Below are 27,322 nucleotides of genomic sequence, written 5' to 3' on the forward strand. Positions count from 1 at the left end.
TAAGACTGGAGAAAGGGGATATGTCAATAAAATGCAATTTTTCAAAGTTGAAGAATCATATTTCCCCTAAAGACTACCATAATGCTACTTTATGCAGAATGCCTTTTAAATAACCTGGTGAAGTGTTCATCATTAACCATGCATTTGCTATGCCTTTACTAACAGAACGGGAACCTTGGAACTTGGGGATAAGTTACTAGCCATAGATAACATCCGGCTGGACAACTGTTCCATGGAAGATGCAGTTCAGATCCTCCAGCAGTGTGAAGACCTGGTGAAGCTCAAAATCCGCAAAGATGAAGATAATTCAGGTACTGATCATCTCCGCAGTTAAGACTGATTTCTCTAACTGCCCATCTGCCACCAAAGATATTAGATCTTGGTGTTTTACATACAACAGCTGGCTGCTGACTTTGTAGCAATGTTTTCTGTAGTTAAGAGGGTCTTTAAATTGGGCGTTAAGAGTGTAGTTTGAACTTTAAATAATAGGGTTTTTAATGATATAATTAAGATATTTACATTATATAAATGTTACAGCTGTATTAAAATAATTTTTAAAGATGAAAAGTAAATCATCACCCAATACCACGCTAATGGAATAGAAGTAGTCATTTTCTAGTTGATGTTATATTACATAATAACTGCAGTGCATGTTCTATTTTTTGTGTGGCTATATATACATGGTACCACTTTACAAATCCTTAACAGCTATTATTTTAATTTACTGCCCATAATTTATTTACCTTTCTTTTCTTCTCACTTAGATTACTCCCATTTGTTTCATTACTGTAGGTGGCACAATCATGGGTATTTTTATGTGTAGATATCTTTATTCAACTTGTCTTCTTTTGAATTATTTCTTTAGGAAATATTCCTAAATAGTAGGATGGCTGAGTCAAAATAAAAAGGGAATTTTTATGATTCCTGATGAGTCTTGTACCATGTTGCTTTCTTAAAGGGCTATATCCATTTTTAGTGCTTCCAGTAATGTGTGAATACAGGGGTGCAGTGCGTCTCAAACTTGAGAAGGCCTCAGATCACCTGAAGACCTTGTTAAAACACAGTCCCTGAGCGCTAACCCCAGGTGGGGACTGAGACTCTCATTTCTAGCAAACTTCATTTTGATGCTGCTGTGGCCAAGACTCAGTAATCTGAGTAGCCCCCTGTGGATGCCCTTTTATCTGATTTGGATAAGAACCCAAGCTAATCAAAACAAGAGCCAACTAACATGGGGATTTCTAAAAAGTGACGTATATCTATAACATAAACATTTAATTTAAAAATGTACCCATCTTAAAAAAAAAAAAAATGTACCCATCTTATGGGTGAAGCCAACACTTTTCTGCTGACTATAGTTACAAATCTTTCAACTTCTTTGCCTAAATCATACCCATAATATAGTTTAAGATTTCTAGGTTTGGGGGGGTTTTTGTGTTGTTTTGCTTTAATACAGTGAGAATTTAAAGAACTTAAAGCAATCTGAATGCTTACTCCAACTAGATTTTTATCTCCCTGATGTTTTCAAGTTTCCCCTCTATTTAATTATTAGTTGATTTTTGCCTATTAATCCCCTTTATTGAATCTTTCCAAAGCATTTGACTTTTTCATAGTTCCAGTATACTCATATTTCATAGGTTATATAAGATTCATCAAATTATACAGTTAAAATAACAAGTGAAACTGGCAGAAACGGGCTTGGGAATAAACCTAATTGACTCTAAATGTTAAGCTTTTGACTCAATTGGTAGCAGAAACAGAGGTACATGGGGTGCTATTGATACAAAGGGAAACATTATTCTGAAGTGTCCTGCAATCTCTTGGAATCTAATCCTCTAGATCCAGAGTTCACAGTCACATCAGGCCATGTGTTTGTGATTACTATTCAGAGCCAAAACAAGTTGGTAATTACACCCCTTCAGTACCACTGGTAAGGATAATTATATCCAAATATATTTTATAATGAACCTTTAAAAATATGCACAGATTTCTTCTAGTTATTTCACAAGCAACTGACTTTCCTCACCAACATTTGCATTTCTCTCCTAACAAGCGTACCTCAATGGTACTTTTGGGGGAGGATTTGTTTTATTTTTATTTTATTTTTTTTTATTTTTATTTTTTATTAGTTGGAGGCCAATCACTCCACAATATTGCAGTGGTTCTCATCATACATTGACATGAATCAGCCATGGATTTACATGTATTCCCCATCCCGGTCCCCCCTCCCACCTCCCTCCCCACCCCATCCCTCTGGGTTTTCCCAGTGCATCAGGTCCGAGCACTTGTCTCATGCATCCAACCTGGGCTGGTGATCTGTTTCACCCTAGATAATATACATATTTTGATGCTGTTCTCTTGAAACATCCCACCCTCGCCTTCTCCCACAGAGTCCAAAAGTCTGTTCTATACATCTGTGTCTCTTTTTCTGTTTTGCATATAGGGTTATCATTAGCGTCTTTCTAAATTCCATATATATGTGTTAGTATATTGTAATGGATTTGTTTTAAAAGAAGGATAAAGCCTCCAGAGTCAGGCTGGGTTCTGTCCTAGTGAAGAGGCAAAGCCCTGTGGAGAAACCCATTTTGCATGATTTGCAAAGCTAAGCAGATCTTAGCTACCTTCCTTGCGGAGAGCAGAAGCCAAGCTGGCGATGAATATGTATGATGTTTGTGGCTGGCAGTGCCCCCAGTTCCAAAGCCAGGCAATGCAGACACACACTGAGAAGTTTCAGAAACAGCTGAGCACTTGGAGAGCCACGTCTTAATTCAGTTGCTTCTTTCCTTTGGCTCATTTTCCCCCCTTCTAGTCCTTTCCCCTTGCAATCCTTATGCCTAATACTATGGTAAGGATCATGCTTGTTAGGTACTTTTTTAAAATTTATAAGTGGTTGCAGTTTTTTAAATCTTAAAATCTTCCATTGAAAACCATTCACCTAAAAAAGAAAAAAAGAAAACCATTCACCTAACCAAAATAAGACTGTAAATATAGGTATTAAGAGATATTTACCCAAACCAGGTTTTCTCAAGTCAGCATACTGAAACCTATACTCACACACATTTTTATAACAGACCGCTAACTGAACATTATCATCTGATCATTGATTTGGAAGAATTTGAGTGTTTCCATATCCTTTTCCACCATGAGAATACAAGTATAATTTGAGTAACCAGTTCTTTTTTATTCAGAGCAAAGCAAGGAGGGGATTATTCAATGCAAAATTGGACATCGACTGGTTCAAGGCCGACTACATAGTCATAAAGAGCTCACACTCTTAAATCAGACCTGTGTTTGAAGTTCAGTTCTACTACACTTGAGCTGCATGAGTCTGGGCAAGTTACTTAACCTGCCTGAGATTTGGTTGTACTTTCAGTAATTTGTGCAAAATATTACCCACCTGGGGTGCTGGTGTGGCTAGTTGAGAGATTTACTGGCACAGTCAGTATTCAGTAACTTGAGACTATTTTATTATTATTATTATATTCTGAAATGCTTTTCCCCACTTTAGTTCTGATCCTAGGTCAAGATATAAATGAGTGGAAAATAAGCACTATTCATGACAATAGTCACTGATTTTGAAAGTTTGACACTGTGCTTAATCTGAAATTAAGCTGGTGATTTAAAATTGAAGGCAGGAGGAGAAGGGGACGGCAGAGGATGAGATGGTTGGATGGCATCACTGACTCGATGGACATGAGTTTGAGCAAGCTCCGGGAGCTGCTAATAGACAGGGAAGCCTGACACGCTCCAGGCTGTGGGGTCACAAAGAGTCGGACACAACTGAGTGACTGAACTGAACGGACACTGCTTAATCTGAAATTAAGCTGGTGATTTAAATTGTCTCAATATCTGTCTCAACCCTTTGTCTTAATATTTGAATTGTAATCAGAATGGTAATAGGCAGTATATATTCTTCACTCTCTAAAATATTACTTACACAAATATTGGACTTTCTATACCAGTAGACTTCAGGAGTCCTCCAGTTCTCTTTTTCTTTATTTCTCCTATTTTGTTTGGTTGAGCAGGCTCTTCACTGCTGCACGTGGGCTTTCTCTAGCTGCAGTGATCGGGGCTACTCTTGACTGTGGCACGCAGCCTCTCGTGGTAGTGGCTTTTCTTGTTGCAGAGCGCAGGATCGAGGGGCATGGACTTCAGTAGCTGTGCCTCAGGGCCTCAGTAGTTGTGGCTTTTGGGGGCCCTAGAGCTCAAGGCCTCCGGTAGTTGTGGTATATGGACTTAAGTTGCCCGCAACATGCGAAATCTTCCCAGACCAGGGATCGAACCCATTCCCCCTGCATTGGCAGGCAGATTTCTATCCACTGTACACCAAGGAAACTCCCAGTTCTTTCCTTAACTGTCTGCTCCTCTCTATCCTTGGTTCTGTCATCAGTCACAGAAAATTTATCATCGTACTTGATATCACTTGGTTTCCTAAACTAGTAATTCTGTAGTTGAGTTTAACAGATGTTGCTTCAAAATGTACGTGTGTCTTCCAGCTGCACCAGTTTCATTGCTCTGTCTTGCAGTTTACCCAGGGAGATGGCAGAATTATTTTCAAACATTGTTAAAAGTGTTCATTTCTCATTCAGTCATGCCACTGGCATTTACCTAGTGTCTGTAAGGTACTAGGGACTGGCAGTCCTTAGATTAAAAAGGACACAATCTCTGCCCTTAAATCAGTTACCACCTTATAGAGAAACAGAAGAAAATAATTAGCAGTATGATGAATGTTCCAGGTGTACAAAATGTTAAGAGAATATGAAGGCAACCATTTGAGACTGGGGAACTCAAGTAACTGCTTGTAGCAATCCTGGTCTCGAAGGTATTTGGGAGGTGTTATTAAAAATTAACAAGAGGAAGAGTAGAAACCAACGGAAGTCAGAGAGCGTGGCACATCTTAGTAGCACATACACCTGAAGCAGAAAGTTTGTGCAAGAACGCAGTAGTAGTGAGTATACAGATACACTGAAGCCAGATCATTATGGTCCTTCAGAGTACATCATGAGAAACGCTGGGCTGGAAGAAGCACAAGCTGGAATCAAGATTGCCGGGAGAAATATCAATAACCTCAGATATGCAGATGACACCACCCTTATGGCAGAAAGTGAAGAAGAACTAAAAAGCCTCTTGATGAAACTGAAAGAGAAGAGTGAAAAAGTTGGCTTGAAGCTTAACATTCAGAAGACTAAGATCATGGCATCTGGTCCCATCACCTCATGGGAAATAGATGGGGAGACAGTGGAAACAGTGTCAGACTTTATTTGGGGGGGGCTCCAAAATCACTGCAGATGGTGACTGCAGCCATGAAATTAAAAGACGCTTACTCCTTGGAAGGAAAGTTATGACCAACCTAGATAGCACATTAAAAAGCAGAGACATTACTTTGCCAACAAAGGTCCGTCTGGTCAAGGCTATGGTTTTCCCAGTGGTCATGTATGGATGTGAGAGTTGGACTGTGAAGAAAACTGAGTGCCGAAAAATTGACGCTTTTGAACTGTGATGTTGGAGAAGACTCTTGAGAGTCCCTTGGGCTGCAAGGAGATGCAACCAGTCCATCCTGAAGGAGATCAGTCCTGAGTGTTCACTGGAAGGACTGATGTTGAAGCTGAAACTCCAGTACTTTGGCCACCTCATGCGAAGAGTTGACTCATTGGAAAAGACCCTGATGCTGGGAGAGATTGAGGGCAGGAGGAGAAGGGGACGACAGAGGATGAGGAGAAGGGGACGACAGAGGATGAGATGGCTGGATGGCATCACCGACTCGATGGGCATGAGTTTGAGTAAACTCCAGGAGTTGGTGATGGACAGGGAGGCCTGGCGTGCTGCGATTCATGGGGTCGCAAAGAGTCGGACACGACTGAGCGACTGAACTGAACTGAACTGAACCTACAATTTAAATTTTAAAACAAAAGCAAGATAAAATATTATTCCATTAAACACAATTTTTTTTCATTGGACTACATTTCACCTACTAAGTGTGGAAAATTTAGCATCCAATTGAGACTCTGTAAATATAAAATGGGCTTCCCAGGTGGTACACTGGTAAAGAATCCACCTGCCAACACAGGAATTGTGGATTCAATACCTGGGTCAGGAAGATCCCCTGGAGGAGAAAATGGAAACTCACTCCAGTATTCTTGCCTGGAGAATTCCATACTGAATTTTTCAAGCCTTAGTACAAAAAATATAGAATATCTCAGTAACAATTTATTTAAATAGATAGATTATATGTTGAAGTAGTACTTTGCTACATTGGGTTAATTATTGAGATTACTTTTTTTTTTTTTTAAAGGGAATTTGAATTTTACCCCAGAAGCCGATGGGGAGCTATTAAAAGACAAAAGAACAGAGGAATGAGGCCATAGTATTTTGTCAGTGACCAGTGGTTGCAATCACTTACTGAAGTGTTGAAGATGCATTTAAGAGAGTCTGGATTAACTCTGTTTCTAGCCCAGCCTGGGGGAAGCAGTAGAATATAATGACTAAGAACACTAGACTGACTTCACAAGTGACAAGCTGGCGAACTTGGGAAAAATACTTCTCTAAGTATTAGTGTCCTCATCCATAACATCTACTGAATGTCTCCTTCACATGACTGTTTTAGGGTTCAAAGGAAGCGATATATTTAAGCACTCAATAATGTATGGCACCTAGTAAGACCCAATGAATGCTGACTACCAACAGCCATTATTAGGATGTTTTTAAAATTAATTTTAGCTTTATTTTACAATAGCCAAATTTTTTGAAACACTTGGGAGTATAGTGGTTCCCCTCCCTATATTCTGTGGCTGCTTTGCCTAGAGAAGTTTTTGCATTTGTCATCTTTCACTCCTACAGGAGAATAAATCAAGTAGAGCCGATGGATGGGTGGGCTTCCCAGGTGGTAGAGTGGTAAAGAATCTGCCTGCCAATACAGGAGACGCAAGGGATACCTGAGTTCGATCCCTGAGTCAGGAAGTTTCCCAGAAATAGGAAATGGCAACCCACTCCTAGAGTGGCAACCTAGAAAATCTTATGGACAGAGGAGCCTGGCAAGATATAGTCAGTGAGGTCACAAAGAGGCAGACACAACTGAGCGATGGAATACACACAGAGACAATGGGTGCTTTTCTGGGTCTGAGCATTAAAACAGCATCTGTTACCTAATCACCAAGACCCCAAAGATGCAATAACCGCCTTGAAAGGAGATCTATTGCCTTGTCTGCATCTAGATCCAAATGTATATGAAGAGGGGAGAGTTTAGAGCTCTGAGAGCAAAACAGTACAGAATTTGGGGGAAATTGTGGCAAGAAATAGATGGGGGCTTCCAAATCCCTCCCAGATAATCTATAAGGGTCTGCTTTGTGTCACTGGCTTTGTGCCCGTCAGACTCATGGCTGCTAATGATATCTCTCTCGAGGTAGAGCACCTCACTTCTAATATACAGCATGTTTCTGGAGACCATAAATTCAGTATTTTCCCTTCACCAGCTCTAATCTGCATAGAGAAACATTTCCAGGCTGCAACTTGTCCTATCCGAAGCAAATGACTTTTTCACATTTCCAAATAGAGTCTTATGCAAATATAGCCTTAGTACCAGTTAAATCTGCCTTTCAAAGATTTGGCCTTTCATTTTTCACTTTTTCAGCTCATCAGTGTTAAGCCAGCTAAGTAATTTTCAGCAGCTTTTCCCCCATCAAATCTAGATTGAAATAACAGAATGCCCCATCATGAGCAACCAAGAATGATCCTGGCTGTGCAAGGAACAGTGGTAGGGGTTATTTTGGCAAGAGGCTGACTGCAGGAAAAAAACTCCTGATCGATTTTTTTTTTTTTTAACGCTCTTCCCTTGTTTCTGCTTTATGTCAAAGCAGTAATGGCTTTCAAAGGGAAGTCAACATCCCAATCACTCAGAGGACTTGCTGAAATACAGGTGACTGGGTCCCACTCTCTCAGAGTTTCAGATTCCTACAGATCTGGGATAAAGTTGAGAACTGGTATTGCTAACAGATTCTCAAATAATGCTGAAATTACTGGTCCCAAAACTATACTTTGAGAAGCACTGTCATGAGACAACCTAATTTGGAGACTTATAAATGATCACTTACATAAAGAAATTTAGCAGACTCCCCTCATGGTCCAGTGGCTAGTAATATGCCTTGCCATGCAGGGGATGCAGGTTCAATCCCTGGTCAGGGAGCTAAGATCCTACGTGCCACGGAGCAGCTAAGCTCACGTACCCTGACTCCTGAGCCCATGTGCCCTAGAGCTCACACGCCACAGCTAAGACCAGTCGCAGCCAAGTAAATCAAACAAACAAACAAAGAAATTAAAGTTCTACTCTTAAACACTCAACAACTCCTTGGAACATTATTTCGATAAGGCCAGGTCACATGACTACACAACACTCGGGCAGCTGTTGTTGTTCAGTGGCTACGTCATGTCCGACTTTTTGTGACCTCATGGACGCCAGGTTTCCCTGTCCTGGAACAGTGTTTATTTTTTCATGTGAATATCTAAGTTAACCAGCGCTATTTATGGAAAAGATTGACCTTTTCTCATTGCATTCAATGGCAACTTTGTCATAATCAGCTGTTTCACAAATGGATCGTTTTCAGATTTCGTCATTTAATTCCATGATTATTGTTGTTCAGTCGCTCAGTCATCTCCAACTCTTTGCAGCACCGTGGACTGCAGCATGCCAGGCTTCCCTGTCCATCACCATCTCCTGGATCTTGCTCAAACTCATGTCCATTGAGTCGGTGATCCCATCCAACCATCTCATCCTCTGTCATCCCCTTCTCCTGCCCTCAGTCTTTCCCAGCATTGGGGTCTTTTCTAATGAATCGTCTCTTTGTATCAAGAGGCCAAAGGATTGGAGCTTCAGCTTCTGCATCAGTCCTTCCAATGAATATTCAGAGTTGATTTCCTTTAGGATTTGCTGGTTTGATCTCCTTACTATCCAAAGGACTCTCAAGATTCTTCTCAAGCACCAAATTCAAAAGCGTCAAGTCTTCAGCACTCAGCCTTCTTTATGGTCCAGCTCTCCCATCCATAAATGACTACTAGAAAACCCAGTACAGGCAGCTGTAGAGGATATTTTTTAAATGCTTCATTTTCTCAGGTCTGTGCCCCTCCAAGAAATATAGCCATACTCGATGACATGAATTCCATCACTTTTAGTTGAAGTGAACTTTGACTGACCTGTATATTTATGCATTCCAAAGTCCCTCTCCCAAATCCAAGACTCCTATTTGGCCACATAAGCAGATGCCATGATGAATTCAAGCTAGACAGTGCTCGTTTTGTTAAACAGACGGCACTCAAGAAGCCCAGGAATAACATTGCAGATAAGTAATGCTGCAATTTTGCATCTGTTCCATGATCCCATTAATTTCCTTAACTAGGGAGCTGAGCAGAACAAACAAGTTGGCTGGCCCCCTTTCACATCTTTCATTAATAGTGGTAAACCTTCTGTTGTGATATAGAAGCTGTTTATAATATCATTAACATCTGTTTAGGCTCACTTTGCAAATTCCTGGTGATCCACATTCTTCCTTCTCAGAAAGTTTCTGTTCTGGTTCAACACTCCAGTTGCTCCTTTCTTAGCTGGAACAGCCTCAAGGAGAGAGTACCTTGGAGGGCTTCCACCTCCAAAATGGTCTGAGCGAAATGGCAGTTATCACCCTCTTCGCAAGCTGCAGGGCTCTGCAGCTGCCAGTTGGGCTGCTGCCCGAGAAGGCAGATGGATTTGAAAGTGCAGCCTGCAGCTAACTCCAGAAGCGCAGGCTTTATTCTCACTCTTTGAATGAGCTTCATTGGGTTTGCATCACCTTGGAGAAGGAAACTAGACCTTGGAGCGGCCAGAAAAGTGACTCACAAGGCTAGGAACCTGTAACTGCCTGCTAACAGGTATTTGTCCTTTTGCTCATTTGTTCAGGCACTTACTGGAGTCTCTGTGATGCTCAGCATAGTTCTAGGCTCTGGGCACGTGAAGATGAAAAATACTTTACACATGCTATGTATATGTCAATCCTGATCTCCCAGTTCATCCCATCCTTCCTTCCCCTACTGTGTCCACATGTCTGTTCTCTACATCTGCACCTTTATTCCTGTCCTTCTAGTGGGTTCATCTGTAGTATTTCTCTAGATTCAGCATGCATATGTTAACATATGATACTTGCTCTTCTCTTTCAGCTTTCCTTCATTCTGTTTGAGAGACTCTGGGTCCATCCACGTCTCTACAAATGACCCAGTTTCTTTCCTTTTTGTGGCTAAGTAATATTCCATCACATATATGCACCACATCGTCTTTATCCGTTCATCTGTCAGGGGACATTTGGGTTGCTTCCATGTCCTTGCTATTACCTCCCGTGTGTAAAATAGACAGCTGGCGGGAACCTGCTGCATACCTCAGATAGCTCAGCTCCGTGCTCTGTGATCACTGAGACAGGTGGGGAGGTGGGGGTGGGAGGGGAGCACAAGAGAGAGGGGCCGTATGTGTACAAATAGCTGATTCATGTCCTTGTTCAGAAGAAACCAACACAACATTGGAAAACATTATATTCCAATAGAAAACACATGAATTTTCAAGGTGATCCTATCCTGATGAAGGAGACATGTAGAGAGAGAATTAAAACATAGAGCAGAAAGCATGTACTAGACCATGAATTCCCAGTGGGGGCAAAAGTTGGTTCTCAGGAAGAAAGGAGAAGAATCTAAACCAAAAAGATATATACGTATGTATAACTGAATCACTTTGCTATACACCTGAAACTAACATAATATTGTAAATGAGCTATACTCAATTTTTTTTTAAAGTAGTTTTCAGGGAGCAAAGAATCTTAAATATTACATTACAATGGTGTGTGACCCTCCAAAGCTCCACCTGACCGAACCTTGTTCCTTCCTGTTTAATTTCTCTAATTAGGAAAAATTTTAATTCAGTTTTTCTCCTCAGTGGGAAGAGAGGAGGCAAAAAATTTTTATAAAGAAGTATGGGAACACTGCAAGAATACGTAAGAGCTGTAGGATCTCATGGAAAAGGTCTCTAGTCTCAGCTAAGGAGCCTGGAAGGTTTGCAGAAAGATAAGACAGCTAAGCCATGTTCTAAAGTGAGGGTAGACAGTTATTAAAAGGAATGAAATAATGCCATTTGCAGCAACATGGGATGGATGTAGAGACTGTCATGCTGAGTGAAGTGAGTCAGGGAAGGAGAAATATCATATGACACCCCTTCTATGTGGAATCTAAAAAGAGATGAACAAATGAACTCACAAAACAAAGAGACTCACAGACTTAGAGAACTAACTTATGGTTGCTGGGGGGGGGGATGGGAGGAAGGGATAACTGGGGAATTTGGAATGGACGTGTACACACTGCTAGGTTTAAAATGGATAGCCAACAAGGACCTACTGCATAGCACATGGAACTCTGTTCAATGTTTGTGGCGGCTTGGGTGGGAGGGAAATTTGGGGGAGAATAGATACATGTATGTGTATGGTTGAGTCTCTTTGTTGTTCACCTGAAACTGTCACAACATTGTTAATCATCTATACCCCAATACAAAATAAAAAGCCTCAAAAAATAAAGTGAGAATAAAATTCTCCAGAGGAAGGAAGATGTTTGTGCCCAGGGAGTAACCTGTGCAAGGTTAAAGCTGCAAGACAGGTGCTTTTCGAAGGGACCACTGGGGAGAGAATTAGATTGGGTTGGAATGCGAGAGGAGAGAATTAGATTGGGTTGGAATGCGAGAGGATGGCAGAAGACATAGAGGCTTCAGCCCTGTTCGTGCCAAGGTTGCGTCGTATTCTTCAGTAATCGGGGAGCTAATGGAAGGCTGTAAGGAAGAGAGACACATATTCAGATTTATTGCTTTCAGAATACTCTGGGAAGGAAAAAGAAAGAATTCAGTGTCGGTGGGGCTGGTGAAAATAGATGTGGCAGACAAGGACAAAGACTGGATCTTAAGTAGGAAAACAATTTAGGGAGAAACCGTTGCTATAGCAACGGGGCAGAGCTGAGTCCTCAAGAGCCCGTGGCACCCTGCTTGGTGGGCAGGCGGGTCATAGGATCTGGTTGTTGTCGTTGTTGTTGTTATTTACTCACTAGGTCGTGTCTGACTCTTTGTGACCCGAGGGACTGTAGCCTACCAGGTTCCTCAGTCCATGGGATTTTCCAGGCAAGAATATTGGAGTGGATTGTCATTTCCTCCTCCAGGAGGTCTTCCTGACCCAGGGATCGAATCAGTGTCTCCTACATTGGCAGGCAGATTCTTTACTGTTGTGCCACCAAAACCTTAATTGGATGGGCCTGGATGGGAGGGGAGTTTCGGGGAGAATGGATACATGTATATGTATGGCTCAGTCCAATTTGTTGTCCATCTGAAACTATCACAACATTGTTAATCAGCTATAATTCAATATAAAATAAAAAGTTTAAAAAATAAATTAAAATTAACATGAAAATATATTTAAAAGATAAAGACTGTGTAATGAACCATCCTATATCACCTAGCATTAATAGCTATTAACTTAGAATCAGTCTTGCTTTAGAACTACTCCCACCCTAAATTTCCCCATCCCACCCACACACTGAATTATTTTTAAGAAATTTTAGACATCACATCATTGCATGTTGCAAATATTATTAATGTATCCCTAAACAATACTTATAAAAGACTTCTAAAATTCATAACTAAATATTGCAATAGCAATAATTCTTCAGTTCAGTTCAGTCACTCAGTCACGTCCGACTCTTTGTGACCCCATGGACTGGAGCACGCCAGGCCATCCTGTCCATCACCAACTCCCAGAGCTTACTCAAACTCACATCCATTGCATCAGTGATGCCATCCAACCATCTCATCCTCTGTTGTCCCCTTCTCCTCCCACCTTCAATCTTTCCCAGCATCGAGGTCTTTTCCAATGAGTCAGTTCTTCACATCAGGTGGCCGAAGTATTGGAATTTCAGCTTCAGAATCAGTGTTTCCAATGAACACCCAGGACTCATCTCCTTTAGGATGGACTGGTTGGATCTCCTTGCAGTCCAAGGGACTCTCAAGAATCTTCTCCAACACCACAGTTCAAAAGCATCAATCCTTTGGCCCTCAGGTTTCTTTATAGTCCGACGCTCACATCCATACATGACTACTAGAAAAACCACAAATTTGACTAGCCGGACCTTTGTTGTCAAAGTAATGTCTCTGCTTTTTAATATGCTGTCTAGGTTGATCATAGCTTTTCTTCCAATGAGCAAGCGTCTTTGAATTTCATGGCTACAGTCACCATCTGCAGTGATTTTGGAGCCCCCCAAAATAAAAGTCTGTCACTATTTCCATTGTTTCCCCATCTATTTCCCATGAAGTGATGGGACCAGATGCCATGATCTTAGTTTTTTTAATGCTGAGTTTTAAGCCAACTTTTTCGCTCTCTTCTTTCACCTTCATCAAGAGGCTTCATCAAAAGGCTCTTGAGTTCTTCTTCACTTTCTGCTGTGAGTGTGGTATCATCTGCATATCTGAGGTTATTGATATTTCTCCCAGCTATCTTGATTCCAGCTTGTGCTTCATCCAGCCCAGCATTTCGCATGGTGTACTCTGCATATAAGTTAAATGAGCAGGATGACAATATACAGCCTTGACATACTCCTTTCCCGATTTGGAACCAGTCTTTACTCAAGTTCCTGTCTCCCTGATTTTCATATACATGGATAGATAAGTTTTTCTCAAAGTAGTTGCTCTAAATTAGAATCCAAAAAGATGTATTCCTTGCTTTTGGTTGTAATGTTTCTAAATCTTTCCTTTCAAGTTTTTGTTTCCAAGAGTTTATTTGTTGAATAAGTCAGCAATCAGCTACATTCTTGACATGGTCTAAATACAGCATCACATCTTCATTAATATTCTGCCATTTTCTTGACTTGCATCGCATCACTATTTAAACTTGTTGAGTACCCTAATAAGTGCTTTTGTTATTGAAGCACTTCAGCTGCCTGATTAAAAGTGTTGCCCTACATAAAGTAACCTAAAACTGTCCTAAACACATTTACTCCTTTCTTTGTGTTACTTTGTCATCTTAGTGATATAAGTTGCAAACCTGTCCAGAAATAACACAGGGCACTCACTGTTACCTGGGTTCAGAGAACTGGGTTCCCTGAAGAGCCAGCTAACTGGAGTCAGTTTATCCACTCTCCTAGTGAGTGGGACTGCACCCCAGCTCAGCTTCCTACAGGCCAGTGGTTGTTTTCATCTGGATGGAAGTTTCAACGGGAACGTCCCACAGATTTCCGGGCTCTGGGCAGCTGGGCTCCATGTACTTGGTGACTGGCATTTCCTACAACTCCCGTAAGGAGCTGATGGCCAGATCCAGAATGCCTGGTGCCCATGACATGCCAGTGTTCATGCTTGCCCTATAGGGAAGAAGGGCAGTAAAACGGCCAGGGCTTCCCACTGGCAGGCACATCAGAGTGCCCCCTCGGTGACTAACATTTACTGTACCAAGGTTTACTAATCAAAGGACTCCCCTAGAATTATATGCAGAATATAATTGTTGGCAGAGACTGCAAAGTACATGTGCTCTTCCAGTAATACCCTAATCGTTTATGTAAAACCCTGCTCTGATGGTTAATGATATGTCACAGAGTAGAAGAAGTTAGACTTGTGACCCTGCCTCCGTTTTTGGTTACTCTGTATCCTGGTGCTTCTCTCAGCAGCTGCTTGGCAGGCCATCACCAGCCTATTGACCACAAGTGAAAATAGAACCCTGGAAGAAGTATGTAAACCACCAGATAGAGCTGTTGAAGGCTTGATGTGGAGGATTCTCAGCTGCCAGTATAAATCTTAGTCTAATGTTGAAGATGTTTATACCCTAGATGTTGATTTAAGCATTGCAGTATGGGAGATGGTTTTTATTCTCTATGTATAGAGCTTCTTCTGAGTAGATGGAGCAGTGAGGAAGTAGAGGTGATGGGTACATCCCCAAACTCCTAAGTTGTGGGCAGAAGTGAAGAAAGTGCTGGCTGGAGAATACACATCACTTCCTACATTTCTCTACAGACCTTTCTATTTTATATTCATTGTAACTCTTCACTGCACGCACAGATAATTGAATTGTTAATTCAAGCTTTTCTATTCCTCCTATTTTAGGGCCTCATATCATAAATGAACAGCTGCTCATTGCAGAAATATGACTGTGTTAATGCTTCACTGGGATACAGCCTGACTATAAAAGCTGACTATTTTGTTATAGTATCTACTGAACCATTTCACTGTATCCTTTGGTACAGCAATGAACAACTCCTTAACCATTCACAGCTTTCAGGCCCAAGGAATAAAACAAGAAATACTCAGAATGTCTTGTTTCAGCATGTCATCAGCAAATAAAACCCTCTGAATTTTGAGACTTCATATTTGCAATCTTGACACGGTCAAAACACCCGACCATGTTGAAGGTGTCCCATGATATCTTTCAAGCAGATAGAAAGTCTGCTTGAAAGTCTGCTTTAAGCAGACCATACTCACAAATATTTTCCTTCATACCAACATTAGATGGTAAAAATTAGGTCACTGCAGTGTGGCAACATGGTATATGCTCCTGAAATGTCATTTACATGGCTCCTAGTCTCAAGAACAGAGAGGAGAAAAATCATTCAACCCTGTGTTTTGGGAAAAGAATCTAAAAAAGAGTGGATATATGTTTAGCTGAATCACTACTGTACAACTGAGATGAACAGAACATTGTAAATCACCTACAACAAACAATTTTTTAAAAACCCTCTGTTTGAATATCTGTGTACTTGTGAATAAGACTCATATTTTAAGACACAATCTATGAAACGATAGATAAGGGGCTGCAGATTCTCAAGCCCCACTTAACCATACATATATTAAAGTTTGCTCTAACCATGAGTAAAATCAACTGTTCTCTATTGAGAGTTACCTTGCTTGTAAAGCCTGAAAACAGGAATTGCATGGCCCAATCTCTTTGTTTACTGCATGAGTCTCTCCACCCATATTGGCTCCTTAGCTATATCTTCAGTCCCCAGATATTTATGACACCCTCACAAAACACTAGGCAAGCACTGTGCAGGGCAGGACCAGCATATTAAAAGGCCTGCAGTGCCGGCTGGGTAGCTCTCTCACAGGTTTAAACCATAAGTCATTAGGCAGAGAACCCCTTCCTTGACCGTTGATGACAGCAACATCCCTATATTAGAATGTTACAGCCAACTAAGGAAATGCTACTTCCCAAAATAATTATTTTCTGAGACATAATGCTTTGATGATGATGTTTTGAGTTTCTTATTTCATGTATGAAGATATGTGCCTTTTTACTCTGCTTCTTCCAAAGAAACCAATTATGATTCATTGGCATTTATTGCAGATGAACAAGAAAGTTCCGGAGCAATTATTTACACTGTGGAGCTGAAGCGCTATGGGGGGCCTCTTGGCATCACAATTTCAGGAACTGAAGAGCCGTTTGATCCTATAATCATTTCAAGCCTCACTAAAGGGGGATTAGCTGAAAGGTACTATTTGAATCCACTGCTACAATTACCTGTGTCTGAAATGGGTTTCCTTCCCCACAGCTGCTTAAAAACATGCTTCCCTCTCCTGGTTGTTTATCTGTTGACTTTTTCAAATCTCACAAAGGATTGATTTTAGAGCTTGAGAACTCTCAGGCAGAGCTCTGACTTGAAGGGCATCTTATAAGCAGTAAAAAGTGTCCTGGGCTTAGCCTTGATATTATTCTCCAGAAACGTATAAACTGACCACAGTCGACTAGAGGTAAATTTATCTTGTGTCCATTTTGAGAGGAGGAGACTAAAGTTCAAGGAGGTTAAAAGGCTTGTCTGATTCAATTCAGCAAATGTTTATAGAGCCTCTGTTACCTGGCTTAGCCGCTGAGAGAATGACTGACATAAGCTTCATCTTCAAAGATTTCAGACAACAGTGTAGGGACTTAATAACATCTTGAAATTTGGAATCCCCATTTGTCCCTTTGGCAATTTGTTTCTGTTTGCATGCGTCCCACCACCACCTCTCACACTGATTTCATTCCAAGACAATGTTGTGGGACATACTTCAAACCCCATAACCAGACCTATCCTCCAGCAACCTAGCTCAGGTATGCACATACGTTGCTTATGCTGACACTAGAAGACAGTGGTTTGCAAAATAGAGATGTAGCATCACCGAATTTTGGAGCTGCAAGGCACCTTAGAATTGGCTTATCCAGCATCCTCATCTGGTAGGCGAGGGCACTGAAGCCGCTCCAAAAGGGTGGTCTGTTGAAATTTTGTATTCTGATGCTGACAGACACCTAAGACATGGTATCCTCTAGCCATCCCCCTGTGCTAGATTTCATCTGTTAAAAGAGACAAGAGGGAAAGATTAATATTGATCTGATTCGGCAACCTCCTAGTCAAGTGTTCTATGGCTCACAGTATGGCTCTTCCATAACCTGGAGATTTTTTTTTTTTGGTCAGATCTTAGTTCCCCAACCAGGGATTGAACCCAGGCCACAGCAGTGAAAGCGTGAGTCCTCCCATTGGACTGCCAGGGAACTCCCTGGAGACTCCTTATGAAAGAATGAATTGATTTTTTTTTTTCCCCAGGAAAAAAAGTATTTCTCACGAGTAGATTCTTATAATCTGTGTGACCCAGTGTCGCCTCTAGTGATGCCCACCACCCCCAGAGCAGGCTGGGGTCAGGTCACTCAGGCACGAGCGGCCTGTGAGTTGGCTTCCTTCACTCATGTGTTTAAAGTGAACCAGCACCCCAGAGGCTAGCACATGGGATTCCCACTCTATATCCTTCAGCCTAGGTCAAGAGATTTGAAAGTTTAAACCTTTCCTGGGTGGGGGGGACTTCCCTGGTAGTCCAGAGGTTAACACTTTGAGCTCCAACTGCAAGGGACGTGGGTTTGATCCATGACTGGGGAACTAAGGTCCCACATGCCGCATGGTGGCCAAAAAATAAAATTAAACCTTTCCTGAGTTTGCCTGCTGTGAGTCTGTTCCTTCCCCACCTGTGCTTCCAAACAAAGATAGATATGGTGAACATCAGAATTATAACTTCCAATCTGCTAGTTCAGAATTGGGTGAGGATGGGAAGAGAAGGGAAAACATTGAAGGTTTCTTTATTGATCAGTAAATTAATTTTCCTTTTCCATTTCAAGCAGAATGTTAATCCCTTTACATGTGTTTTCCTATTTAGTCCTCAGAGCTTCCCTGTGAGGTGGTTTCCTCCACTGTAGTGATGAGGAAACTGACACCTAGACAGGTGAAAATAAATTGTCCAGTCACACAGCTGGTAGGTGACAGAGTTGGCGTCAAACAAATTGATTCCTGGGACTTCTCTGGGAGTTCAGTGGTTAGGATTCTGCACTTCCACTACCGGGGTCGCAGTTTTGATCCCTGCGAACTGGGATCTTAAGATCCTGCAAGCCATGTGACTTGGCCACAAAAAGAAAAAAATCTATTGATTCCTGAGTTCAACCTTTCCAATCCTTGGAATCACCACCAGGGCCTTTTGTCTAAGCCTTGCTTCCAGTAAGCTGGGACACTGATTGTGTTCAACATTTCTAAGTCTGTAGAAAGAAGGACTGCTCCCATACTAAACATCACTATGTTGATTGACCAATATTGTTTGTTTCCTTGGGGTTTTGAAGAGTGTCATCAAATGACTCCACTTTCTTGGAATTTAAAAAGCACACAAGTCCTTTTAAAAAAACTAATTAAAACTTTTTTTTTAATTTTATTTGAAACTGAAAAGTAATTCACAATGGAAGTAGTCATCTTATAACATTGCCCAGGAGAAGGCAAGGAGTGACTTCGAGAGACACTTGCCAAGTCTTTATTGTTGTGAACATATGAAGTATGTCAGGGAATTTACATTCAGTAGCATTCAGGGATTATTTCTACCTTTCCTGTTATTATTTGGTGTTTCAGAACTGGTGCGATCCACATAGGAGACCGAATCCTAGCCATCAACAGCAGCAGCTTAAAAGGGAAGCCTCTGAGTGAAGCCATCCATTTGTTACAGATGGCAGGAGAGACTGTCACCCTGAAAATTAAGAAGCAGACAGATGGTGAGTGGATCAAGAGCCACAATTAAGGATTTCTAGTGGATTTCCTTCCCTAAAAGAATGTGTAAATATCTACATGTGTATTTCTGGGGAAACGACTCTTCAGCCAGGGTGTGTTGGCATATCTTTGTATTTATATTTACTCTGATACTTAAGCTCTTTTCCTTAAAGCCCAGTCAGCATCAAGTCCCAAGAAATTCCCCGTTGCCAGCCACTTGAGTGATCTGGGAGATGTGGAGGACCCATCTCCAGCACAGAAGCCAAGCAAACTCAGTGACACATACCCCTCCACTGTGCCCAGCGTGGACAGTGCCGTGGACTCATGGGATGGCTCTGGAATAGAAAGCAGCTATGGGAATCAAGGTATGTCCTAGCCATGGGGAACTGGAGATTTATCATTGGTGAAGCTCATGTTTCTCAAAGATCCACCTTCTGCTCAATGAAAAGAATATTTTACTTATGTCTACATGAATGCAAACATAGCAAACACATTGAATATGGTGGCCTTGAATTTCCTCCTCTTTAATGCTAAAAGGTTATGAACATCTATTCAACACTAGGAGACACCCATTAGATCTACTGTTATCCAAGTGTTCAATCCAGAGCTTGTTCTTCAAGCATAGATTAATATGAGGCAAACCACACGATATGTTGGGTCAATGAAGACCAGCTGCATTGTCTTGCTTTTTCAGCAGCCTCTGCACAAAGATGAAATAGGGAATGCTGGCGGCATGCAAGGAGATGAGCCAAAGATTCCTGACCCCATTTATTCCTGCCTCTGCCTGACTTTTCATAGCTACTTGCAGGGGTTTCCGCCAATACTCATCCTTAGAGTTTTCTATACTGTTAATCATAATATGAAAAGTGAAAGTTGCTCAGTCGTGTCTGACTCTTTGCAACCCCATGGACTGTATGGTCCATGTATAGTCCATGGGATTCTCCAGGCCAGAATACTGGAGTGGGTTGCCATTTACTTCTCAAGAGGAATCTTCCCAACCCAGGGGTCGAACCCAGGTCTCCTGCATTGCAGGCAGACTCTTTACCAGCTGAGCCACAAGGGAAGCTAATCATAGTATGTGCTATGCTAATCATACTAATCATAGTATGCAAAAGTATTTAGTAGTTTTTCTTCACAAATCTCATCTTCATGTGATGAAGTGTAACCTGTATGAAAAGTTAAACCTCAGTAACCAAATATAAGTACCCAAACGTGTTAGACAGAAGACAGAATATAAACACTTATTTTATTTATTTTTTAAATATTTGTTTATTTATTTGGCTGTGCCGGGTCTTAGTTATGGCACATACAATCTGTAGTTGCGGCATGTGGGATCTAGTTAACTCACCAGGGGTTGAACCCTTGCTACTTGCATTGGGAGCGCAGAGCCTTAGCCACTGGACCACCAGGGAAGTCCCTAAAGGCTTCTTTTAAAAATCTGTTTCCTTCTCAATGATACTTAGCATCCAAAGAAAAGTGAGTCAAAAACTCTCTGTATTTATTCTCAGCCAAGTTTTGTGTGTGTCTTGTGCTAATCATTCAGATCTGTCTGCCTCTTTGTGACTCCATGGACTGCCTTACCGTCTCTCTAATGCCCTGTATAAATTCCAGCCTCCGAATCCCTTTTCTGCTCTAGGTTTAAGTCAAAGAATCAAATAGATAAATGGTTTGGAGAACACATGTGTGGATGAGAGAGTTGCTTTGTAAATTAGGTAACTACTTTTGAGGAGAATCTGTATCCAGTTTGCTTTCTTCCTGGTTCTAGTTTTTTTTCTCTCAGCCCACTTCTGCCTATGTCACTTTCTATTAAATCCTTTAAAGAGCGTAGAAGAAGGAAAAGAAATGATATTTCAAAGTTGTCAAGTCATTACTTGTTAGAGATGATATTGGAGTTTGGTGGAGAAAATATTTTGAAGACCCAAAAGAGGATTGGGACTTTCATTTATCTGGCAAGTAATTTTTCCAAGTCCAAATACCTTGTGAAAAATTAGTTATGCCACCAAATAACAGATATTATTATTGCTGATGAGTTCATGAGACCCTAGAGAGCACTCTGGATAAAGGGCCCAACTCAAATTCTGTCAATGTAGACTGAAGATAATTTATTAATATGTTTGTTTATTGTTTGCTTACTAATGTGGAAACTTTGTTGCACAAATTTCAGTGAGCTATTGATTATAAGGAGTTCTGCGCCTAAGTGATGTGTGAGAACTTAGCTACTCTGTACTTACACACACTAAGATCAGGCCCAGGTTTAGCACGTGGAATGTAAGGCCTTTCCCTCATTTATAAAAGATGAAGAACCATTTATTATTTATGAGGGGTTTTGAAAATTTGAAATCCTAGATGGGGAATAGTAGTCATCATAATAAGAAATTTGGCATTTATAAATTAAAAATCATTATGGGTTTGAAGAGAGAGAACAGAGATGTAGAGAAAATGGCAATTGGGGTAGAACTGACATCTTACAAGATGATGAAAAATTAGTAATAATACCTTGTATTTGTAAAACACTTTAGAGTTCATAAAGCACTTTTACGTAACTCATTTCAAGTGTTTCTCATGAGGAACATGGAAGCTGAAACCGCAGGATTTGGATGTTGGGAGCGAATCTGAAGCCGGCTGCTCTGACCTGCAGTGCAGCCCTTGACGGCCCATGCAGCCTGGCTGCCCGCCCTCACACGACGTGGCTGCCGCGCCTGCAGGCACGGGCTGCTCCCTAACTGCTGAGGCAGCTCCGCCGGCTCCCGGTCCCAAGATCTGGCGGCTTGCCTTCTCACTTGTATCGAGCTGAAATGTGTCAGCATGTAGCTTCGGCCTGTTAGTTCCAGTTCTGCCCTCAAGGTCATTCCGAACTAAAGCCTCCAACTGACAGCCCCTCAGCTGCTCAAAGACAGCCCTCGTGCCTGTTTTGAACTTCTTCTCTGAGCAAAATAGCCCCGGTTCCTTTCACTGTTCCTCACATGACTTACTTTTGAACATCTTTGTCATCCTGGGAGCCTCTCTTCTGACGAGGTTCAAGTTTAACTCTGTACAAGTGTAGCGCTCAGAAAGGAAAGTCATGCTACGGCCTGGCAGCCCAGAGCCACTCAGGTAACTCAACGTCTGTCACCTTCATCACTGGAGACTGCAGAACCCACCAGCGCAGTCTACCTCAACGTAAGAATTCTGGTGATCACTTCCTGTCACTCATTTTTTGACTTTTTGGCCACCCCTTGTAGCATGTGGGATCTTAGTTAGCCCTGCCCTGGGATCAAAGCTGTGCCCCCTGCATTGGGAGTGCAGAGTCTTAACCACTCGACCACCAGGGAAGTCCCCTGTCTGTGGCTCATCTTGAGCTTGTTGTTTACCAAGATCTCAGTCTGTCTTTTTCCCCTTTCCTTGTGATATTGAGCTTAAACCTGATCTCTCCAGATAGTGCTTGTGAACTTGACTTTTTAAAGGAAGGTATAGAACCAGACCTTTGGGAGGGGGGATCGGGATGGGGAACACATGTAAATCCATGGCTGATTCATGTCAATGTATGGCAAAAACCACTACTATATTGTAAAGTAATTAGCCTCCAACTAATAAAAATAAATGAAAAAAAAAAAAAAGAACCATACCTTTCCCCCCATGATATATCATATTGTGAGAGATTCTCTCTCCATCCTGTCTGCGCAGCCTCTCAGCAGACCATATCTCAGGAAGACTTTTACCTTCAAGTCTATAGTAGTTGTCCCATCACCAATAGGATATTGTACCTCCATCACACACATCTTCTTCCACAGGCCGGGAATTCTTCTTGCTGTGGGCACCTTTCTTATTGGTCTCTGCTTCTAGTACAAAAATGCCAAGCTTGCCGCATGCATTCATTCAGCAAATATGTAATGACTGGCATAATAGCAGGCCAGTACATGATGGGTATACAAGGTTGCACAAAGAGACAGCTTCCTGATTCTTGTGGAAGAGGTTACCCAGCTGAAGGACCAGACAATTAACATGTACCAACAGTGTGAATTTTTACTTAGTTAATGAAAAGGGGAAAAGGATAGCCTAATCAAAGCTGGTGGAGAAAGGAGGAGTGAGTTTAAAGAAGTCTCACAGTGGGATGACTCTCAATTCTATTGATGCAGGCTGTTTCTAACCTGCCTCTGGGGACCAGCTTCTTTCACACCCCAGTCTCTTGACCCTTATATTCATGTCCTTCTGCCTTATTAAGAACTTATGCTTATGGGCCCCTTATAGCCCTTTATTCTTCCTTCAGACTCTAAGAAAAGCCTATAATTGCTTTCCTTAGAATTTGCAAAGGTCAAACAATACAAGAGGAGACTGACAAAAAGGTGGTACCTGGACTCTGTCATACTCCTAGATAGTGAGACTCTTGTGATGTCTGTATTTCTTGACTCTTAAGTCAGGCAGTCTTGTCCTGTTGTACATATGCTTTAGATAGTTCTCTCATTTGAGTTAACATTTTTTAGCTTTAATGAGGTTTAATTGACAAAATTATATGTATTTAAGGTATGCAATGTAACGACTTGATATCCATGTGTATTGTGAAATGATCACCACCAAGTTGAGTACCACATCTGTCACCTCACATAGTTACTGTGTGTGTGTGTGTGTGTGTGTGTGTGTGTGTGTGAGAAGGCTTACAGTTCACTTTCTTTGCATCACGTATACAATAGAGCACTATGCCAGTTCCAATTCCCAGAAATCGTTCATCTTATAAATGAAAGTTTGCATCCTTAGACCCGTATGTCTCCATTTCTTCCACTCCCCAACCCCTGGTAACCACATTCTACTCTCTCTGTTCCTCTGAGTTTGGCTGTGTTTTTAGATTTCACAGATAAGTGAGCACAAAGTATTTGTTTTTTTCTCTCTGGCTTATTTCACTAGCGTAATTTCCTCCAGGCTCATCCATGTTGTTGCAAATGGCAGGATTTTCTTCTTTGTCATGGCTAAGGAATTTCCCTTGTATGTATACACATATCCCACATTTTATTCATTCATTCACTGGCAAGCACTTTGGTTGTTTCCATATCTTGGCTATTGTGAATGAGAATCCAATGTCATAGGAGTAAAGCCATCTCTTCTATACAGATTCTATTTCCTTCTGATATATACCCAGAAGTGGGATTGCTGGATCCTTTTTGAGGTCATTTTGATCATTTGTATTCTTTCAGAAAAAAGAAAGCAACTCCATTTCATCCAGTTTTTCAAATGTATTTGCTTATAATTGCATAATCTCTTTTTTGGGTCTTGTTTTTTTTCTTGGTTTCTATAATTATATTCCCAATATGGTTCTGTATCCAGTGTATTTGTCCTTTTATCCTTTTTCCGCATGATTATATGGGTAGTGGTTTATTTTTATTTAGCTTTTCTTTTGTACAAGGAACTGGCTCTTGCATTTATTTAATTTCACTCTGATTTTTTAAAAACAACTCTTTGCTTTTAATTTGATTAACTTTGCTCTGTTCTTTTTAGATTTTGTTCTGTTTATGATTCAGTTATCTCCATACTGTCTTATAGTTTTCATAAAACATCATGGTGATTTGTCAGAAAAAAACACCAACGTGTACAGTCAGAGAGTCCAACTTTCCTTGAATGTCGTTAGGGAACACAAAATGGTCGATACAAAGAGTAACACAGAGCAGGAAGCTCAGGCAGCATTTTCTCCACTGGGGGAAGAGGGGGGCATTTTTCTTTTCCATTTGATTTCTTATCTATAAGCTCATGTTTCATCTCCTTCAGGGATCCTGCCTTGCCCAGTTTTTCTTGAGCTCTCATGTCTATCATCTCTTGTTTTATAGAGACATGTATTTTTTTAATTTAGTGATAATATATTTGGTCATATTTATCATTTGCTCCATAACAGTCTTTTTCTCATGAGTAGCCTTCATCTGCTATTGCTTTGTTTTTCTATTCCCTCTCTTTTTGTAATATTAACTTAATATGTCTTACAGTAGTTCCCTTTAAATTATTGCTTATCTTTAAATGCAATGACTTCTTCATGAATTGAAAGTGAAAAGTGAAAATGAAAGTCATTCACTCGTGTCCGACTCTTTACAAGCCCAAGTCCATGGAATTCTCCAGACTATAATACTGGACTGGGTAGCCTTTCCCTTCTCCAGGGGATCTTCCCAACCCAGGGATCGAACCCAGGTCTCCCGCATGAAGGTCTCCTTCATGAATTGGAAGGGTGCAGAATTTACCCCCAGTTCAGTCCTGTGATGAGTGCATCCTTTCTCTGCCAGCAGAAGGCAGCACCTGCAGGCCAGCCTCGATGCAGAATTTCCCTCTGCCTCTCTGCCTCACTGAGAGACTGCCTCCTGCAGTCTGTGGCTTGTCTGGAGGTGCTCTCAGCCCACCATCCTGGTTTTTTCTTGGTGCCAGATGGGCTCTAGGGCACTTTCTGCCACCAGTCATTGCAACCATTCTAGTGTTCCAAACAAAACATTCTTTCGCCTGATGCCGGGGCCCCTGCCTTGGAGGACTGGACTCTCTCCAACGTCTCTGGACAGGGCCGTCCCTCGCAGTACAGTCGTCAGGACTCCGTGCTTCCACTGCAGGGACTGCGGGTTCAGTCCCTGGTCTGAGAAGTAAGATCCCACATGCTGTGTGTAGTGTGGCCAAAAAAAAAAAAAGAAGAAGTTTCTGGTCAGAGATGTCTCCTCCTGGCTTCTTAACACCACCTCTCATCTGAACTGAGTAAGTTTCCCTGTGTATTATGGTTCAGTATTCTAGGTTTGCTGAAGATAACGAGTTTGCATTCTGTTATTTGCCATCCATTTTTGTTTGGAGGTGATTTCTAAGAGAAGGTAGAACTATTTTTGCTCTGCCTTTCTAGCATTGGAGAGTGAGCCAGAGTTCACTCCGGTTTCGTCTAAACACTTTGAACATTTCTTGGCAAGTGCAGCTGCAAATAGTTACACAAATGTATGATTTGATTTTCTCATTTTTAACAAATTGGGGCTGTAGGAAATAAATTTGGCAGGAAATTATCTGGCTCGCCCTCCTATGCTAAAATTGGCTTCCAAAAATCAAATTAATGGCAGGAGCTACAATCACAAAATTGTAGAGTTGAAGATTGATCCTCAGAACCATTTTCTGATTTTAAACTTTATGAATAAGAACCAACCTTGCTTAGTTCACTTTTCTAAATTAATAAAATGTGAACTAATAGCTACAAATGGGAGATATTTATCTGCACCGTATTGTGGTATAAAAATGAAGTAGTATAATATTGGAGTATCCAAACTTTACAAATTTCTCTGAGGTATAGTTGCACTAAAAATAAAAACTATTATACCAAAATTCCATCAACATTCAAAAGTACCTACATGTGTGAAGACCTGTTTTCCATCATGCAAGTGAATAAAATTAAACTCTTGAAACACTAAAATTAAACACCTAAAATTAAACTCTTAATGAAAAAAATCTAGACTGATTTTTTTTTTCTTTTGGGCCACACCTCAAGGCATGCAAGATCTTGGTTCCCTGACCAGGGATCAAACCCGGGCCCCTTGTAGTGAAAGCATGGAGTCTTATCTGCTAGACCATCAGGGGTCCCTGATTAGGTCCAGGATCTAATGCCTGATGATCTGAGGTGGAGCTAATATAATAATAATAGAAATAAAGTGCACAATAAATATAATGTGCTTGAATCATGAGGAGACCATCCCTGCCCCCACCCCATGCATGGAAGAACTGTCTTCCATGAAACTGGTCCTTGGTGCCAACAAGATTGGGCACTGCTGCCCAAATTGAATTTTATACCTTGTGTTAGTTTGCTTGGGCTGCTATAACAAAACGCCACATACTGGTGGCTTAAGCAACAGAAATTCGTTTTTTCATTGTCTGGGAGGCTGGAAGTCCTTGATCAGGTGTTGGCAGGTTTGCTTTCTCCTGGGGGCCTCTGTCCTTGGTCTGCAGATGGCCACCTTCTCATCGTGTCCTCACACGGCCTTTCCTCTGGGGACGTGCATTCCTGCTCTTGTGTGTGTGTTGTGTGTCCACATTTCCTCCTCCTAAGGACACTCATCCGTGGGACCACGGTCCCACCCTCAGGACCGCATTTACCCTTACTTACCACTTTAAAGGCCCAGTTTCCAAATAGAGTCCCATTAGGGCATCAACTTATGAGTTGGGGGGGACACAATTCAGTCCATAACATCCTTCGCTTTATGATACAAAGTATAAGACCAGATACTGAAACCTGGATGTGAAAGAAAGAAAGAAGGAAGGGCAAAAGGGAGAGGAGGGGAAAAAAATAAAAATGAAA

General features: G+C 41.3%; 1 protein-coding gene across 11 annotated transcripts in view; it reads left to right on the forward strand.

Annotated features, from left to right (window-relative positions):
• The window catches only part of GRIP1 (glutamate receptor interacting protein 1), a 437,555-nt gene that overhangs the window by 369,763 nt on the left and 40,470 nt on the right, over positions 1 to 27,322 (forward strand). For all 11 annotated transcript variants that reach the window (XM_070454639.1, XM_070454640.1, XM_070454647.1 and 8 more), the window contains 4 exons: positions 166 to 311; positions 16,356 to 16,500; positions 18,925 to 19,064; positions 19,233 to 19,424. In XM_070454639.1, coding sequence (XP_070310740.1) covers positions 166 to 311; positions 16,356 to 16,500; positions 18,925 to 19,064; positions 19,233 to 19,424 — 623 coding nt within the window. The remainder of the gene's footprint in view (positions 1 to 165; positions 312 to 16,355; positions 16,501 to 18,924; positions 19,065 to 19,232; positions 19,425 to 27,322) is intronic.

This window comes from Odocoileus virginianus, chromosome 24 (genome assembly GCF_023699985.2).
Source record: "Odocoileus virginianus isolate 20LAN1187 ecotype Illinois chromosome 24, Ovbor_1.2, whole genome shotgun sequence".
Taxonomy (NCBI): Eukaryota; Metazoa; Chordata; class Mammalia; order Artiodactyla; family Cervidae; genus Odocoileus; species Odocoileus virginianus.